Source organism: Zootoca vivipara, chromosome 6, assembly GCF_965207765.1.
Source record: "Zootoca vivipara chromosome 6, rZooViv2.hap1.1, whole genome shotgun sequence".
In the NCBI taxonomy this organism is placed as follows: domain Eukaryota; kingdom Metazoa; phylum Chordata; class Lepidosauria; order Squamata; family Lacertidae; genus Zootoca; species Zootoca vivipara.
Genome location: NC_142589.1, coordinates 50,096,391 through 50,113,704, shown reverse-complemented (window position 1 = coordinate 50,113,704; position 17,314 = coordinate 50,096,391). Strand labels below are relative to the sequence as shown.

General features: G+C 41.7%; 1 protein-coding gene across 1 annotated transcript; it reads left to right on the top strand.

The window, feature by feature from the left end:
* The first annotated feature begins 309 nt into the window (after positions 1–309).
* Positions 310–16,038, top strand: UBA2 (ubiquitin like modifier activating enzyme 2). Its single transcript, XM_035117762.3, has 17 exons — positions 310–482; positions 3,218–3,301; positions 4,225–4,295; positions 6,153–6,217; positions 6,550–6,650; positions 6,768–6,889; positions 7,792–7,859; positions 8,250–8,371; positions 9,912–10,011; positions 10,500–10,660; positions 11,998–12,091; positions 12,182–12,294; positions 12,379–12,534; positions 13,215–13,311; positions 13,916–14,021; positions 14,382–14,515; positions 15,102–16,038. The coding sequence occupies exons 1-17, from the start codon at positions 342–344 to the stop codon at positions 15,281–15,283; spliced, it is 1,917 nt and encodes a 638-aa protein (XP_034973653.1). The 5' UTR covers positions 310–341; the 3' UTR covers positions 15,284–16,038.
* Positions 16,039–17,314: the final 1,276 nt, after the last annotated feature.

Sequence of the window (17,314 nt, the reverse complement as noted above, 5' to 3'; positions counted from 1 at the left end):
GGTAGGTCAGGTTGAGAGATGGTGAGACAGGTGAGCTCTACTGCAGCGTGGAGATTCGAACCCATCCTTAGGACGACATTCTAAGGCAGCACAAGACCACGCTGCCTCTCGCTCGGTGCCTTGGTTGGGTGCTGAGTATGGGCTATACGTCCTCCCAGTCGCTAGGGGTCGTCGCGCCGCCGTTGCAGGAGCCGCTCTGGGGCTTCAGGCTCCATGACGAGAGCGCAGCTGCGCCGGACATGAGGGGAAGGGCCGCGCATGCGCGAAGACGCTGAGTGTGCTTCCCTCGGTGCCTTCTTTTTCCCGCCCGCGTCCCTCCGTCGGCCTCTGAGGCAGCGGCGATGGCGGTGGCGGCGACCGCCCTGCCCGGAGAGCTGGCCCAGGCCGTGGCCGGGGCGCGGCTACTGGTGGTGGGCGCCGGAGGCATCGGCTGCGAGCTCCTCAAGGACCTGGTGCTCACAGGGTTCGCCAACATCGACGTGGTGAGGAGGAGGCGGCGGCGGGGAAGGCCCTCTGGGGAAGGGAACCAAAAGCAAAGCGGAGCGCTTCTTCCGCTGCCCTGGCCATTATCTCCCGCGACCGGCTTTTATTGGGTCGCCTCAGCGCCCCCTTCCCCCACCCGAGAGGAGGAGGGGCTTCGGGATGTGACGTCATCGCGCTTGTTTGGATTGGGGTTTCGTTGTTCTTTTCAAAGGCGGGACCCCCCGCGAAGTGGCGCCACTTCAGCCTATTGGGTAGCGGAGGGCAGGGCAGATTCCTTCGTTCGTTGCATTTATATGCCACGTTTTTCTCCAGGCAGCTCATTGTGGCTTCCATGGTTCTCCCTCTCCTCATTTAATCCCCACAGCAACCCTGCGAGGTAGGTTAAGCTTAGAGTGGTACTGGCTGGCCCAAGGTCACCAAGGGAGCTTCATGATGGCCAGCCAGGGATTCTCCCACGCCCTAGTCCGACACTAACCCAGTGTTTCTCAAATTTTGGTCCCCAGCTATTGCTGGTACTACAACTCCCATCATCTCTAGCTAGCAGGACCAGTGGTCAGGGGTGTTCGGAGTTGTACCCCAACAACATCTGGGGACCCAAATTTAAGAAACACTGCTCTGATCACTGCATGTTGCTATAGATCAGGGATTCAAACTTTCTCTGTGATGAGTGAGGCTTTGTAATAAGGTAGCTTCCTAGGAGCAGTCTATTGCTGAGTGATCAGTTACTACCGACACAGTGCAGAGTGTATGTGGTTGTTTATGCTCTGCTTGTGGGCTTTTGAGGGGCACCTGATGGGCTATTTTTGTAGACATAATGTTTGCCAGAATGAGTCTTTGATCAAGCAGTCTTTATAGATGGATTAGGCTTGGCAGGTGCTGTTCTTGTGCTGACCCAGAGTACCAGATTGTTAGATAAAATAATGCCATCTTTGTGAGCTCCAGAACCATCATCATTAATAATATTCATGATAGTAATTATTAATATTTATAAAATTTGTATACCACTCTTCAACCACAGATCACAGGGCAGTTCACACAATCTGGCTGGCTGCTTCTAGGAACAGGATGCTAGACTTAGATGAGCTTGATTTGATCCACCAATATCAAACTCAATTTATCTGTTACATTTTTATCACCTCCTTCCTCCAGTGTGGCATGTATTTTATTCCTATTCCTGTGTTCCTATTTTATTCTCCCACCAGACCTGTGGGGTAGGTTAAGCTGAGAGATGGCAACTGGCCCACACTCAGCCATTCATGGCTAAGTGGAGATTTGAATCACTTAGATTTGAACTTAGTCCTTATCCAACACTCACCATTATACTGAATTGGTAGTTATAAAGGTTTGTAAAGATTCATGGTGATAAACAATTCTGTTTGCAGCTATTGACTGATAGTTAAGAATGATTTCAATGGAGTCCAGTATACCTTCTAGCAGATGGCAGGTTCAAACAATTGGGGAGGAGGTAACCTTCAGTTATTATTGTCATCTTCCCAGAGGCCTTTGGGTGCTGCTAAAAAGTTGATGGATTTAAGAGTCTGTCCAGCAAGGCATTTGTTGTGTGTATTTCAAGTCCAGCCAATCAGCTGCTGGGGCGTGAGCGCTTAATGTCCCCGCCCCCAGCACACAGCTCATCCCATCATAAAATATGAAAATGCATTAGGATCTGTGCTTTGAATCCATGTCTGTGGTGCTGGCAAGCAGCAAATTTGTCATTTTTGGTGTGCAGTCTACAGATAACAGCTTTAATATTAGGGATGTTTTTTTGGGGGGGGTAAAAATATTCAAATTCAACAAGTTCCATTTTAATTCTACTGCATCACACATTTAGTCATGCCCCTTGGAAAAGCAAAGAGAGGGAGAGAGGAGTGGGAGGAAAGGAATTGGGAGAGAAGCAACTGGAGAAGGTGGTGTCTGTGACACTCATTCAGAAAATCCAAATGTACACATACACACAAGATCCAAAAAGGTTGGTGATATAATTTTTCAACAAGATGGTTGAATTTTCCAGTCACATTTTCAATAGAGTTATCACTCTTCTGTAGTCAGAATAAACCAGAGTACGTGGATCAGCATTGCCCACTAGATCAGATTGTCATGTCAGAACTTGTCTCATTTCATTTTATGATGCAAATAGAACCAGTTAGGTTGCTAGTTGATTGTTCCAGGGCAAAATCTAGGAAACCAAATGCACTATTAAGCCACACTGCATTTTTTGGGAACTGAGGACAAGACGGATGGCAGAAATGTTGCTTCTGGTTTCAAAATCATTGCTGCCATGCTGCTTTTAACTTTTTTACAACCTCTTGACTATCATAAAACAGATGGTGGAACTCTATTTTAGAATACGCCACTTTGGAATTCAAGAATGGGGTAGTATGATTGGATGATCTCTTAGATCATGACAACTGCAGCTAGATAGCTAGCACGGTATGGAGATGGCTAGCTAGGCTAGTGCTGTTTTCTGTGATGTGCTGTAAGCTCAGTATTTGCCAATTATGTGTTGGGAAAACCTGTAGATACACTGCCCATCCTCCACTTGGTTTCTGAAGTGTTATAGTCCTAGAAAAAAAATACTTGATATAAATGCTATTTCTACTGGTTTTAATTAGCCCAAAGCTATAGATCAAATGGGAACAGCACATTTTTTAAAGACACTGATTTCTGATAAAGGCAAGGTACATTTTTGTTAATCGGAACAAATCTGAATTGTTTGAAATTAATCTATTTCTAGATTGATCTGGATACTATTGATGTCAGCAATCTCAACAGGCAGTTCTTGTTTCAAAAGAAACATGTTGGAAGATCAAAAGCTCAGGTAAGAGGAATTCCAAAGTGCAGCTTTTACAATTTAATTCAGTATTGTTTTTGATACAACTTTAGAAAAATACCTATTAGGCATCTGCTAGAATTAAATTTCACCTGATGACTTCAAGAAGTTCACTTTGACTATACAGTGGTACCTCGGTTTATGAACACAATTGGTTCTGGAAGTCTGTTCATAAACTGAAGCGTTCATAAACTGAAGCGAACTTTCCCATTTAAAGTAATGGAAAGTGGATTAATTCGTTCCAGACGGGTCCACGGAGCAACCTGAAGCATACTTAACCCGAAGCATGGGTGTAATTGGTTCCGGAAGTCTGTTCATAAACTGAAGTGTTCATAAACTGAAGCGAACTTTCCCATTGAAAGTAATGGAAAGTGAATTACTGTAATCCGTTCCAGATGGGTCCGTGGCATTTGTAAACCGAAAATTCGTAAACCGAGGTGTTCATAAACCGAGGTTCCACTGTAATGTTTACTTTATGATGTGTTCTTTTATATATTTAATATGTTTGTATCATAATAGGCCATGAAACAGAATTATCTTCAAAGCTCAGAAGATAATTGTGTGCTTGAACATTTTTTAAAAAAATCAATACAGTGGTGCCTCGGTTTACGATCGATCGGGTTGCGAACGCTGCAGACCTGGAAGTGCTTGCATCCGGGTTCCGCGGCACGCGGATGTGCAGAAGCGATCTGTGCACACATGCGCAGAACCGCTCTATCAGCACTTCGTGCATGCGCAGAAGAGGCACTCCATTTACGGACTGCTTGGGGAGCGACCGGCTCCCCGGAACCAATTGCGTCCATAAACTGAGGTACCACTGTAAGGCTATTTCTAACTCATAGTAGGAGGTTTAAGATGGTTCTTGACTAGATTAGCATAAATTAGGTGTATGTGTTCTTGTTGTCTTGCAGGTTGCCAAGGAAAGCGTGTTAAGGTTTCATCCCGGAGCTAATATTATAGCTTACCATGACAGCGTAATGAAGTATGTCTGATTCTTCTTACATTTGGAATTTGTATCTGCTTTGTGAAAAAAAAAGCCCACAAAAAGTGACATATACCCCAAACAATTATTAGCTATGGGTATCCACACTGTTAGTCATTAGTGGCTTAATGATGGCACAAGATACAGTGATGGATTTGAAAGAGGAGGATTAGTAAAATTCATGGAGAATAAGGGTGTCAATGGCTACTAGCCACACTGTCTGTGTTCTGCTTCTGCTGCTGAAGGCATTACTCCTCTGGAAGGCAGTAACTGGAAAGCACAAGCAGGGGAGATTTGCCCTCATGTCCTGCTTGCAAGCTTTCCAGAAGAGGTATCTGGTTGGCCACTGTAGGAACAAGATACCGTACTGGATTAGATGGGCCTTTTGTCTGATGCAGCAAGGCTCTTAAGTTTTTATGATGGCAGTGGGTGAGGAAGACCATTTTCAAAATGAAAAGCTTTCCTATCTGGCCCCCTGGAGACAATTTCTTGCTTACCACCACTCACTGAGCAGTCACTCTTCTCACACAAGTGGTGGCACCCCAGCTACCCTGAGTCTCATGCTGCCTGGGGAGGGAGTTCCAGACACAACAGAGTGTGTACCTTTGTCTGCCCACCTTTCCCTCTTAAGGACTAGCTGCCACTGGGGAAAAGGAGGTTATTTCCACAAGGCTGCCTTTCCCCCAATCAACCTAAAAGTTTCCTTTGTTTCTCCCCAAGAACAACTCAAATGAACATGAAACTTGGCTTAAGGTGCTGGTGATAAAATAGTGGCGCCCACAATGTTTTAATGAAACAAGACAAAAACAAAATATAGGCACAGCAAGGAAATATTGTTAGCATACAAGGAGCTTTCCAATGAAGCAAAAGAACTAAAAAAAATCCTGTCTTTCCTGACTTAGTCCATTTAGCCACATTAGTACATTCTCCAGTGTGTCCCCTTTGCTTCTTGCCCATCCTTTGTGTCATATCTTCCCTTGTCTGCTAGCCAAAGCAAGTTTCTGACTAGATATAGCCTTTAGTGTAATTCTTAGCTACAGGCAATGCCAACCTGGCAACCAGCACATTTTCAAACAAAACTACATGCAAGAATTGTGTTTAATAAGTTTGGAGCAATTCCTTCACACTTATGTCACTATTTTTTTGAAAGATGGTTGTAGTTCTTTACTCATTTTTACTCATTTTGCAGATGTCATGTGTTTAACTTTAGGACTATGTTCTATTGCTATCCTTCAAGATATGCAAAGTTTGAATATATAGGATTGTAATTGACTATACTAAAATTGTTCACCTTCTAGTCATCATTCTGTTGGACTGATTAAATTATACACATACCATTGGGAATATGAAATATCAACTTCCACAAAATCATAGCTTATGCTTCTGTAACCTTCTTGTGTTGTCATCAACCATACATATTAAGAGCAAAAACAAATAATAATTCACTAAATAGTCTGACTGGAAATGTCAGAGGCAATTTTGTTCTGGGTGGAGAATAGATAAGAAAGAGCAAGCTATTTCCGTTTGGGTCCTAGGCAGATCTTGCATACATCAAAAATTTACAGAAATGACACAATACCCTGTCAATGAGCCATCAGTGCAGTAATCAAACAATTACTTTTATTTTGCCCTAATCTAATTTTTTCTCTGTGGACACAGAAAATGGCTGTTTTGAAAGTTTTACTTGTTTTATTTGTGCTGTGTGATGGTTGGTGTAACTAACACAACCAGAAAAAATTGTGATGTGCTGTTTGGCAGATGTTGTATTCATGCGGTCATATACACCTGTCACGTCAATATCAACAGGCATTTGTTTACTGAACCTCCTAAACTGGATCTTGTCTTCTTTTTCTGCAGCCCTGACTATAATGTGGAATTTTTTCGTCAGTTTACCCTAGTTATGAATGCCTTGGATAATAGAGGTATGGTTTCTCTTTGCTGTAATGTGAGACAACTGAGACCTGAAGTTTTGAAATGTCTCTGTTCTGACGTGAATGTGCTTGAAAACTGAGAGACTGTGCAAAGCTGGATTAGCCTCCCCGTTTCCTTATGGTCTATTGGGACTATTGGGACAAGTGCCATCTTTACAAACTGTACTTTTTAATGCTATCTGGGAAGTCCTATCAAAAATGCTAAATATGTTCTCCCCACTGTACAGTGAGGTTGCAGCATTGAATATATCTTATTTATGCTACCTGAGGGGGGGGTAATAAAGTTTGTATTTGAAAATCAGTGACCCTTCTTCTGTTTACAGCTGCCCGTAACCATGTGAACAGGATGTGTCTGGCAGCTGATGTCCCCCTTATAGAGAGTGGAACTGCAGGCTACCTTGGACAAGTAACAGTTATCAAAAAGGTGTGGCAGTGATACTGTGTTTTCACATGCTGTAGTATTATGTTCCCTTAACTCTGGTTTTCAACTAACAATGGAAACATGATTGAAAAATTATTTTCTACCTTTACCCCTCTGTAGGGAGTGACGGAATGTTATGAATGTCAGCCGAAACCAACCCAGAAGACCTTTCCAGGTTGTACTATTCGCAACACTCCTTCTGAACCAATCCACTGCATCGTGTGGGCAAAGTATTTGTTCAAGTAAGCTTAATTTTTTAACCATAAAGTTCTTCAGTGATCTGATTTGTGGGCACCGGGGAAACCTGGCTAGATCCAGCTTTTCTGTACCTGATACACTGTGATGGTTGATTTGCAAAGTGTAGAAGAGTCATGAATTTGATGGCCTTGTGTGTCTGGCAAATTAATTAGGTGCCAGGATGCAGCTACGTGAAATTTAGAACATCAGTCTGGTCTCGTCTGTTGTGTGTAGGTTGCCTTGAGTGCTTGTTCCTATAAAAAGATATCTAATACGTTTCAATAATCCGTAGAGATCTCTCCTTCCTATACCAAGCTCAGGTGGCAAGTGCCAACAGGATTGTAGCAAAAATGCAGTCCCTGGGAAACAAGAGGGGAGTTGTCAGCATGTTTAGAGGGAACCTCAGCATTATGCAGAAGTACAATATAACTTTTAAAAAGAAAACTGAAAGGCAAAAACTTAGGAAAAACAGCTCAGCGAGTACTGAGCATGCTCAGTAGCTTTAGAATAGTAGCAGTTGAAAAAGAAATATGAAATGCAGGAGGGAATGGCATGCTCTCCTTTGAGGAGAGTTTGAGTGCAGAGTTTTATTGCAGTTCCTATTTTTCAGGGTTAGTTACCTTCTCAATTTTGTGTGAATGGTTTGGACATCTCTGAGCTCTGTTGCAGTGTAAATTGACTGTTCCTCTAGTGTTGGTTTTTAAAAATTACACCCCACTTTCCTTGTGTCTTAAAGCAGTTTGTAAAGAAAAAAATAAAGCATGCTATTTGGAGGAGCAACTTAAGGGCTAAAACCAAACCTTTATGTTAACAGCTGGACATAGCACTACCATAAATAACTGGCTTTCAAGATTATTCAAGCAAAGACATTTCAGTCTCTAACCACCATTTGTGTTTTAAAATGTAGTCAGCTGTTCGGAGAAGAAGATGCTGATCAAGAAGTGTCTCCTGACAGAGCTGATCCTGAAGCTGCTTGTAAGTTAAAAAAAAAGAAAATACAATTTTGTGCCTCTCTTGGGGAGTCCTTCTATCAGCTGTGCAACTTCTGGTTGGGTATCAGCTGCTACAGAATAATATTTTCCTTGGTCCTCAGCTGCAGAGTTGCAACAAAGTTCTGTGTATATGCTGCATATAGGAGAACCATCAGTAGTTGGTTAATAGTTACTCTTAAATAGCCAACAACAGTATTCATTAATTGAGCCATAACATTCTGAATATTTCAGGTAACATTCTGATTCTTTAATAGACTAGTTTGTTGAAAAAGTAGAAGAAACCTTCTGACTAAGTTTCCCTCTTTTAGTAAAATTGTATCTGTGCCAGGTGAGTGATCTTGATAGCAAACGGAAAATGTCATCTTATTGACAGGGGAGCCAGCAGAAGCTGAGGCCAGAGCAAGAGCATCTAATGAGGATGGTGATATTAAACGTGTTTCAACCAAGGAATGGGCTAAATCAACAGGATATGATTCGGTTAAACTCTTCACTAAGGTATTTGTCTTAAGTCAGTGGCATTTGCAGAGATTTCTTTTTATCTCAGTGTTAAGCGAGGGCAGACATGTTGTAAGATCTCAGTCTGCTTTACACTTGCATCCGCTTTTCATCAACTGTTCACATTAGGAAAGCATTGACTGTGTGGCTATTTCAGTGCCTGGCTATTTATTTACTCAGGATTTCAACTTAGTTGCTGGTTTTCATAGAATTGTAGAGTTGGAAGGGACCCAAAGGGTCATCTAGTCCAACCCCCTGCAATGGATAATAGTTTATACAACATTATCTGGTTGTATGCTTTTAATTGTGTACACGGCTTGGATATTTTTATTTGAAGTGGTATATAAACTTGACTGAAAAGTAAAATAAATACAGCAAGATGCATTTGGATTTTTCAGCCCGAATCCTTTTCCTGTGCAAATGGCAGAGCACTAAAACTCAGGACACTGTAGGGTCAGTGGTCACCAGCAACACACCTACCTTCCTCTTGTCCCTGTAGTCTTTCATTTGGGTTAGAGATAATGGCTAAATTAGTGACAGGCTGTATGAGGAATGGGAAGGTTGTCAGAAAATATAAAGAAGGACGGAAGTAATTAGAATAGCAAACTTTGTCCTCTCCAGATGTTTTACACTGGCCATTGGTCAGCAGTGATAAGAGTTCTGGTCTGCAACATTTGAAGGGTGCCAGGTTAGCTACTCGTGTTCTGTATCATCATGACATATCAGCTAATAAAAGGAGCTGAGTAACAAAAGCTTGCTGCAGACTGGAAGGAGAGGGACAGAGCTTCATCATTCAGCATCCCTCTGCATTTCTGTGCTGTGTGCAGAAGGCGGGGTCTTTATTCCCCTGGTCAGTAAGGTTGGCACTCTTTCCTCCTCAACCAGCCTGCTCAGTCACTGGCATGCAATTCCTTCTCTAGTGCTGATATACAAGGCTGGATTAATGAACTCTTTAGAATTTACAAACAGAGCAGAGTAGGTCTGCAACTTTGTTCTGAAAAGTGTGAATGTTACTTTGCTATGTTTACTTCTGGTCAAACATGTGCAAGATTTCACTCTGCAGCTTCAAATTTGTTTCCAAGAGTTTGGTTGCCAGAATTAAGCATGTTTCAATAAACACAGATATTGCACTGGCCATGTTTTCCCCAACCTGTACTTTCCTCACAATCTAATTGTGTTGCACTTCAGTAAGCAGAGTCCCTAGAACAGGCATAGGCAACCTTGGTTCTCCAGATGTTTTGGAACTACAACTCCCATGATCCCTGACCACTGGCCCTGTTAGCTAGGGATCATGGAAGTTGTAGTTCTAAAACATCTGGAGAGCCAAGGTTGCCTATGCCTGCCCTAGAATGAATCCTGTAGTGAGAGCATATTGATCACAAGACTATTGATATTTGTATAAAACAAATATCTTCTCATACAAATACAGGCTTTTGGTGCCTAGATGAATATGCACTGGTGTTCAATATTAAATGTTAGCAGATCTGAAATGAAAGCACATCAGTTGATAGAATGCTTCTCTTCTAATTCTTATTTCTAGCTTTTCAAAGATGACATCAGATATCTGCTAACAATGGATAAGCTCTGGAGGAAAAGGAAACCTCCAGTTCCTCTAGACTGGAATGAAATACAAAATCAGGGTAAGCATATTATTATTTGCCTTTCTTTGATACTTAACAGTTGGGCGGTCTACTTTTAAAGTAAAGTATGAATTTTATTACTGAACTGTTGCAGGTGCTTAGTTTTGGTATTGGTATGTGGTTCCTGAATCTGTTCTATTTAAAGAATAGTTTGGGGTGTGATAGCAGCTGGGGTAAGATATTGATCGATGAAGACATCTGAGTTTATAGTGTGCTTCAAGGCTGGCCAATGGGGTGCTCTCCAGATTCTGCTAGACTCTTAGCATGGCTAGTGGTCAGGGATGATGCTTTTCACATATTCACTACAAATCCTTGTGATGAAAAATCTTTAAACCAGCCATTTGTGCTATTGAATTAGCTTCAGACTTACGTTGGTAGCAGTGGGAGCATTTGCTGACTCCTTAAAGACACATGTTTTTAGATGGGAAAACAAGTTGAATTTGAAGACGGTTTTAACAAACAGGTTTCACGCTTCCTTTCCTTTAAAGAAAACAGCACATCTGATCAACAGAATGAGCCTTCCTTGGGCTTGAAAGACCAACAGGTTCTGGATGTCAAGAGCTACGCACGTCTGTTTTCTAAGAGCGTAGAGACTCTGAGAGCTCAACTAGCAGAAAAAGGTGATGGAGCTGAACTTATATGGGACAAGGTTAGTTCAGCAAACATTTGGGGATGTGTTGCATTCAGAGGAGTAGAAAATGTTTGGATTCTAGCACAGCACTAATAGTAGATATGCCTAGCACACTAGGGGTTAGTGTTCTCACAATATCTTCTCTACAGCTTTTTGTAAATGGCATCAGACTGTTGAACAGATTTGTACCCTCTATTGGGCTTTGCAAATTGTCAAATTTAGATGTGGCCTCTGTTGGCTATAGATGCAGAGGGAACAATCCAAAAGTGGCCTCATGGGAAGTGACATCTGGAGCATGGAGGATGGTCCCCTTAAATTCAGTGCAGCTCGAGCGAGAGAACTTTCCAATTTCTGTTAGAAGCAGAACAGAATAAAAACCTACACTCAAAGTGATAAAGCTGCCTAAGGGAAAATGTCAGCAGATAAAATTTGTTTGTTTATATACCACTAATTTGATTTTAAAAATCAAAACAGTTCACAACTACTGTACTACATAAAACAAAACAATAATATTGTGTACAAAAGTTAAAATCAGAAATCTGATAACTAAAATTAGTCGGCTTATTTAGAAAATTTGGGCAAATAAAAAGCTCTTAACATGGCATCTAAACCTTAATAGAGAAGATGCCAGGTGGAGCTCTCTAAGGATGACAAGGCCCTCTCCCCTGTTAACACTTGCCTTGTTTCCAAAAATGCTTCTGAAAAATGATCTTTGTGCTGAGCAGGCAGTTCAGATGGGATAGTGTGAAGGGCTTTAAAGGAGAAGACTTTCACTTTGAATAAAAACTACTATATGTACCTTATGGATGAATGCACCTCTCTCCAAAACTTTATTTTAACAATGAGTGGTATAGTGTACAATGAAAAATGGGGAATATAAATGATACTTCATAGATGAAGAGAGATTCTGTTTAAATATGTTTTATGGATGTTTTGTTTTTTTGACAATAGTGAACTATCTTTAGAAACTTATCTGTTCCCATGGTTCTTATTAGAAAAGCAGTATAATGAAACTATATCTCAAAGGCTCAAGGCTGTGATTGAACTTGATTTTTACATTCTCGGGGGATTAGTATCTCACCACTTCAAGGGATGGAAATGCTAGGCTCATGGCTCAGCTGTCAATGTGGCCACAAAATAAAAGTCATATTAAGTTGCATTACAGAACTGTTACTTGGTACTTCTAGCAATTTTAACAATTAGAAGGGTGTGTTATATGAGTAATGTGTTAAGAGTTTGAGGTCAAGTTTATTTTATACAGTTATAAAAAAAATTCAAGTTCCAGAAATGCTTCTGTTCACTCTAAAATTATCAGTATTTTCTATTTTACTTCAAAATGACTAACTATTTAACAGGATGATCCTTCTGCAATGGACTTTGTTACTTCTGCTGCGAACCTCAGGATGCATATCTTTAGTATGAACATGAAGAGCAGATTTGATATCAAATGTAAGTGAAAAACCTATATTTATTTTCTTGAAGGATTTGCTCTGTCCTTGTTTTAATATGCCGGTTAACTTATTTTTTCTTCTTTCACAGCAATGGCAGGAAACATCATTCCTGCAATAGCTACCACTAATGCCATAATAGCTGGTCTGATTGTGCTGGAGGGTTTAAAGATTCTCTCAGGGAAAATAGAGCAGTGCAGAGCAGTAAGTGTGGTGTTGATTTCCTCTCTCGTCTCTTTTGCTTGTTCGTGCTGGATAATTGATTCCTTTTTTTCTCATCTTCTGAAGATCTTCCTTAATAAACAACCAAACCCAAGGAAGAAGCTACTTGTCCCCTGCGCTTTGGACCCTCCTAATCCCAATTGCTATGTGTGTGCAAGTAAGCCAGAGGTGACAGTGAAACTTGATGTCAACAAAGTCACAGTTTTGACGCTACAAGATAAGGTAAATGAGCCTCTCCCTTTATCCACCTCTTAGGTTTTTCAGTTTAAGCACCGTTCCCAAATTGCTAATCTGCAGAATCTGTAGGGAACCCCAGGCCCAGGGGCCATGTGCGGCCCTCCAAACCTCTGCCTGGCCCTTGGAACTTTCCTCAAGCATTGCCTCTCACTCATCCTGTTTCAAACCCACCCTCAGGGTTTCTTCATAGCTGGAATGTTTCTCTGCACTCTGATGCTGCTTTTTGTTTGACTAAATGGAGGATAGAGAGGTAAGTGCGGGTGTGTCCTGTACAAAGGTCACATTTACATTCCTTGCTCCACCCACTTTTATTCTCTGGCCCCACTCACCACTGACACATGTCCAGAAAGGGTACGTGACCCTTAGGCTGAAGAAAGGGGGAGGCTCCCACACTCTAGTCAACACACAGAGAGATGAGGATTGAGATTTAACAGATTTCATTTGGCCAGAAATGGTAAGTCAGACCAGAAACACACAAACTGAAAATAGGTTGGCTTGCATACCAACACTACAGATGCAAGGCGAATTTTGTGGCTGGTGCACATCCCTAGTAGAAAGCATTGTTTTGATCATGTATAAGAAGGGGGTTGGGTGTAAGTCTTGGGAAAGGATTCTTGTTTCAGAGTCTTGCTTCTAGATTTTTCCCCCCCCTTGCATCCTTTCAGATAGTGAAAGAAAAATTCAATATGGTAGCACCTGATGTGCAGATAGAAGATGGAAAGGGGACTATTCTGATCTCCTCCGAAGAAGGAGAAACTGAAGGTATGAAATAAAAGTGAAACTGGTGTGGTCAAAAGTCAGCCTGACATTTAAAGAAGCTCCACACTGTATGTCCTGTGCACTGCAGCAAACACACAACGTGCCAACACTCTGCAGCCTTGTGTGTGCCTCTGGGTACTCTGGGCCAGGTGACCCATAGATATTATCCAAGCTGTAGGTGGATCCTCATTACTACCGTTCTCAGATTTGGAGGATTTTGTTTGGGTTATACAATGCAATCCTGGCTGCAGTCATGTATTATTAGGGGGTCCAGCAACTGGTACTAGCAATCAAACCAGGAACAGAGATATCAGCAAGCTGCTGGAAATGATCCCATAGCTCAGCCTCCCAAGCCCGTTGCAAGTTTTGTTAAGTGTAGCTTTTGGCTCTGAAGTGTGCAGCCTTCCTTATTTATGGCAAAGAAAAGAGTATACATGATGTATAAAATTTTAACATAGATCAATAGGTATTAGCAGCCTTACTTTGCTTACCTTTCCTTACGTTGCTTTTGAGTGTTTTGAGTTAAGAAAAACCTTGGAGGCGACTGGTGTTTCCACAGAGTACCTGATGCTGCTTTTCTCCTGTTTTCCCCATGTCCCCCCCCCAGCAAATAACCACAGGAAGTTGTCAGACTTTGGGATCCGAAATGGTAGTCGGCTGCAAGCAGATGACTTTCTGCAGGACTATACCCTGCTGATCAACGTACTGCACAGGTGACGGCTATTGATTCCCTAGAGTGCTATCGGAACCAGAATCTGCAACTCTGCCGAAAGAACCTTCAGCTTAAATAAGTGATATAAGTCTTGCTAATATAGAGACCAACTCTGCATTTGTGAAAAACACAAAATTGAGAGCCAGTAGCGTTCTTTAATATGCAAGAATAACTCCCAGGCGCCCCCCATTGGCGCAGCATCCATAACTGCCTTTGAGTGTACTGTGGTGCTTAGGCAAGCAAGGGTTACCTCAGGTTGAATAAACCATTTCAGAAACTGCCTCTTATTTGACCGTCATAGTGTTTTGGCTCATTTGACCATCATTTAAGTGTTTTTTTCTGCATTTTTTTTTTTAATCAGTGAGGAGCTTGGGAAAGATGTGGAGTTTGAAGTTGTTGGTGATGACGTTGTTGGTCCCAAACCATCGGAACAGCCAGTCACTAAGAATATCACCAATGGAAGTGATGATGGGGCACAGCCCTCAACATCCACAGGTAAAGACTGGCAGTGGGAGGGAACAGTATCGGCATACCTACAGTTGCTTGGAGGTACTGGCAGCCCCTTAAAATTCTAGGACACAAGATAAACATTTATAAAGCCTTACAAATTTTCCTGGATCTTGAAAAATCACCTAAGCCCTCACAATTATTTTTATTTATTTATAACCCCCCCCCCCAAAAAAAAACCCTGGCTGGGTTTCCCCCGCCACTCTGGGCGGCTTCCAACAAATACCAAAATACATTAAAATATCACAGATTAAAAACTTCCCTAAACAGGACTGCCTTTAGGTGTTTTCTAAATGTCAGGTAGTTGTTCACAATTTTTGCTTTAGCTTTTGCACATCCAATCAACATATCTTAACTCACTGAGGGACCATGCATTTTATGGATTGAGCTGGTCCATTATTTTCTAAGATGGCAACTTTCCATCACTCTCAGTATCATTCATTGTCTTGAATATTTTAAAACAGTCATGTGCCTCATTTTAGGTACAAGTGTGGAACATTTAGCCTATTTATGTTAAGCCTATATTTAAAACAACAGCGCTAGGCTGCACTGCAGTGACTCTCTTCTTTTCCAGCTCAAGAGGAAGATGATGATGTACTGATAGTTGAAACTGAGGAAGGTTCTTCAAGCAATGCTGATGACACAGAAAGCAAGAGCCGGAAAAGGAAGCTGGATGAGAAGGAACACACCGGCACCAAACGGCTGCGCTCAGAACAATTGGCTGAAGAGCAGGATGATGTGATAGCACTAGACTGAGTGCTAGAATGCTCCAACCAGTAGGGCGTGCCAATAGGATGATTGCTAGGGTGTGCAAAATGTCTACAACTAGGACTCTGGCTTACAGTATCTTCCCATTCTCGTTTGGTAGGACTTAGAACTTATCCAGTAAGATTTAGTAGACATCTAGTTTATAAGCACTGTGGGCATGAAAACGAAGCATGTCTAATTATATAATACCTGAAAGATGGATTGGTATGGGAAAATAAAACAACTCCTGTTTTCTGAAATAGTTTTATCACTTGGTAACTTCTGAGAGGTTTTTAATTCTTACTGTTTCTTAGCCTAGCCTAGTTCTCATCATTTTTCACACCCTCAAACCAAAACCTTGAAAGCGAAGGAAGTGTCACGTTTCAGACAGTCAGCCGGCACAATGTACATTACTGTAAAACAATGTTGATTTGTCAGCTAGTATTGCCTGATGTGTCAGTGTCAGAAACGGATCTTGGTGTACTGTTACAGCTTCAGGTTATTTATATGGGATGTTTTGTAAAACTTTATTGCTACTCTTACCATTCATCTGATGGACCAAAACAACAGACAAACTATTTGCTACATTTGTTTGAAAGCCCACCTACTGTATATGGAAGTTGAGGATTTGTAAAGTGTATACAGTCTTCATACTTAAAGCTGTACTAATAATAGTTTTAAGCATCCTACAGGGCTTCTGAAAACATCCTTTGTTGGAATTGAAAAGGGAGGGGTTTTTTTTAATAAAACATTTTGTCACTGCAGTTTTTTGGCAGTCTTTATTCTTCCACTACCCAGGGGTTGGAGTCAAATTCCTAGGTGACAGTTTCATAGCTGTGTAAAGCTTGCCTGGCTATGTTACAAGTGACCAATTTGTAACATAGCCAGAGGTCTGTGGTTCTCCTGGACTGAGTCAGGAACACTTAAGAAGTTGGCTGTGGCTAGTCTTTGCTGTTCTCTCCTCCACCACTGCTGCCTGAACCCTTGCTCAGAAGTAGATTTTTAGCAGACATAAACCAAGGCAGAAGGGCAGGGTGTTCAGTTTAGTGCTCACTACTACCTTGGCACCCACCATGCCTACTCTGGACCAGACTTGTGGTTGTCCTTGCAAAGATGTTAGATGGTGTAAAAATAGTTTTCACCTTAAACCTGGATAATTCTCTTTCAGCAGGTTAACTCAAGTATCCATAATCAAGTGGTAGAATTGGGAAGGATACTATTTTCTGGAAGTACTTCAAAGCAGTCTGATAGCTTACACATTTTTCACAAGTGCTGATGCTTCAGATTCTGTCCTCTGCACCTATTGCATAATCTTTGCTTATTGAAACTAAAAAGATCGCCCTCTGATGTTGATGTTCTAACTCTTTAGTTTGACTTCTTTTGATTCTGTTAGAATTGGCAGGTCATTTCCGGGGCCTGCGCGTGCCCTTGCGGCTGAGCCATCCAGATTCTACACACTGAAAAGCTGCATTATGTGACCTATATTAATCATGCAAATAGCAATGATTCCTCTTTGCATAACTGTCTTTTTGCTGTTTTGCAATACCCTATAACTTGGTCGATCTGCACGACACCTTTTGGCTATGGGGATACTGACAAATAGTGTTGTTTCTAATAAGTTGGTGAGAGTCATCTTTGTGCCACAGATTGTCCCTTCAGTGCAGGGTGTGCTATTGCACCCCCCCTTCCTGACTGCTGTTCTAACAGATGGCTTCTCAGGGATGAGGTTATTGATGCATTTATTAGCAGTGGCCCAATGGGTGGTCCACAGGATGCTTTTATTATTGGTGGTGGTTTTATTTTGTTTTGTTAAGGGATAGCAGGTGTTGGACCCTGCACCCTCGCTGCTTTTGGGCTGTATATGATTAGTCGGAGAGCTAATCTAGTGGAATGGCTGGCCTGCTGGAGCTGTGAGAATGGAAGTTGCCAACTCAGTGTTCACCGCAGCCGTGAGTTCACTGCATTGCCATTGGTAAGTGATCATTCTGCATCTATAACCCCTCCTTTCCAATATGTAGATAATTTTGGCAAGTGCACTTA

What these genes read in the sequence shown, in the direction of transcription:
- UBA2 (XM_035117762.3), top strand. Translation starts at nt 342, where the DNA reads ATGGCGGTGGCGGCGACCGCCCTGCCCGGAGAGCTGGCCCAGGCCGTG. An exon ending in GAATGCCTTGGATAATAGAG is followed by an intron (nt 6,218 to 6,549) that starts GTATGGTTTCTC and finishes TTCTGTTTACAG; the next exon opens with CTGCCCGTAACCATGTGAAC. An exon ending in GAGCAGATTTGATATCAAAT is followed by an intron (nt 12,092 to 12,181) that starts GTAAGTGAAAAA and finishes CTTCTTTCACAG; the next exon opens with CAATGGCAGGAAACATCATT.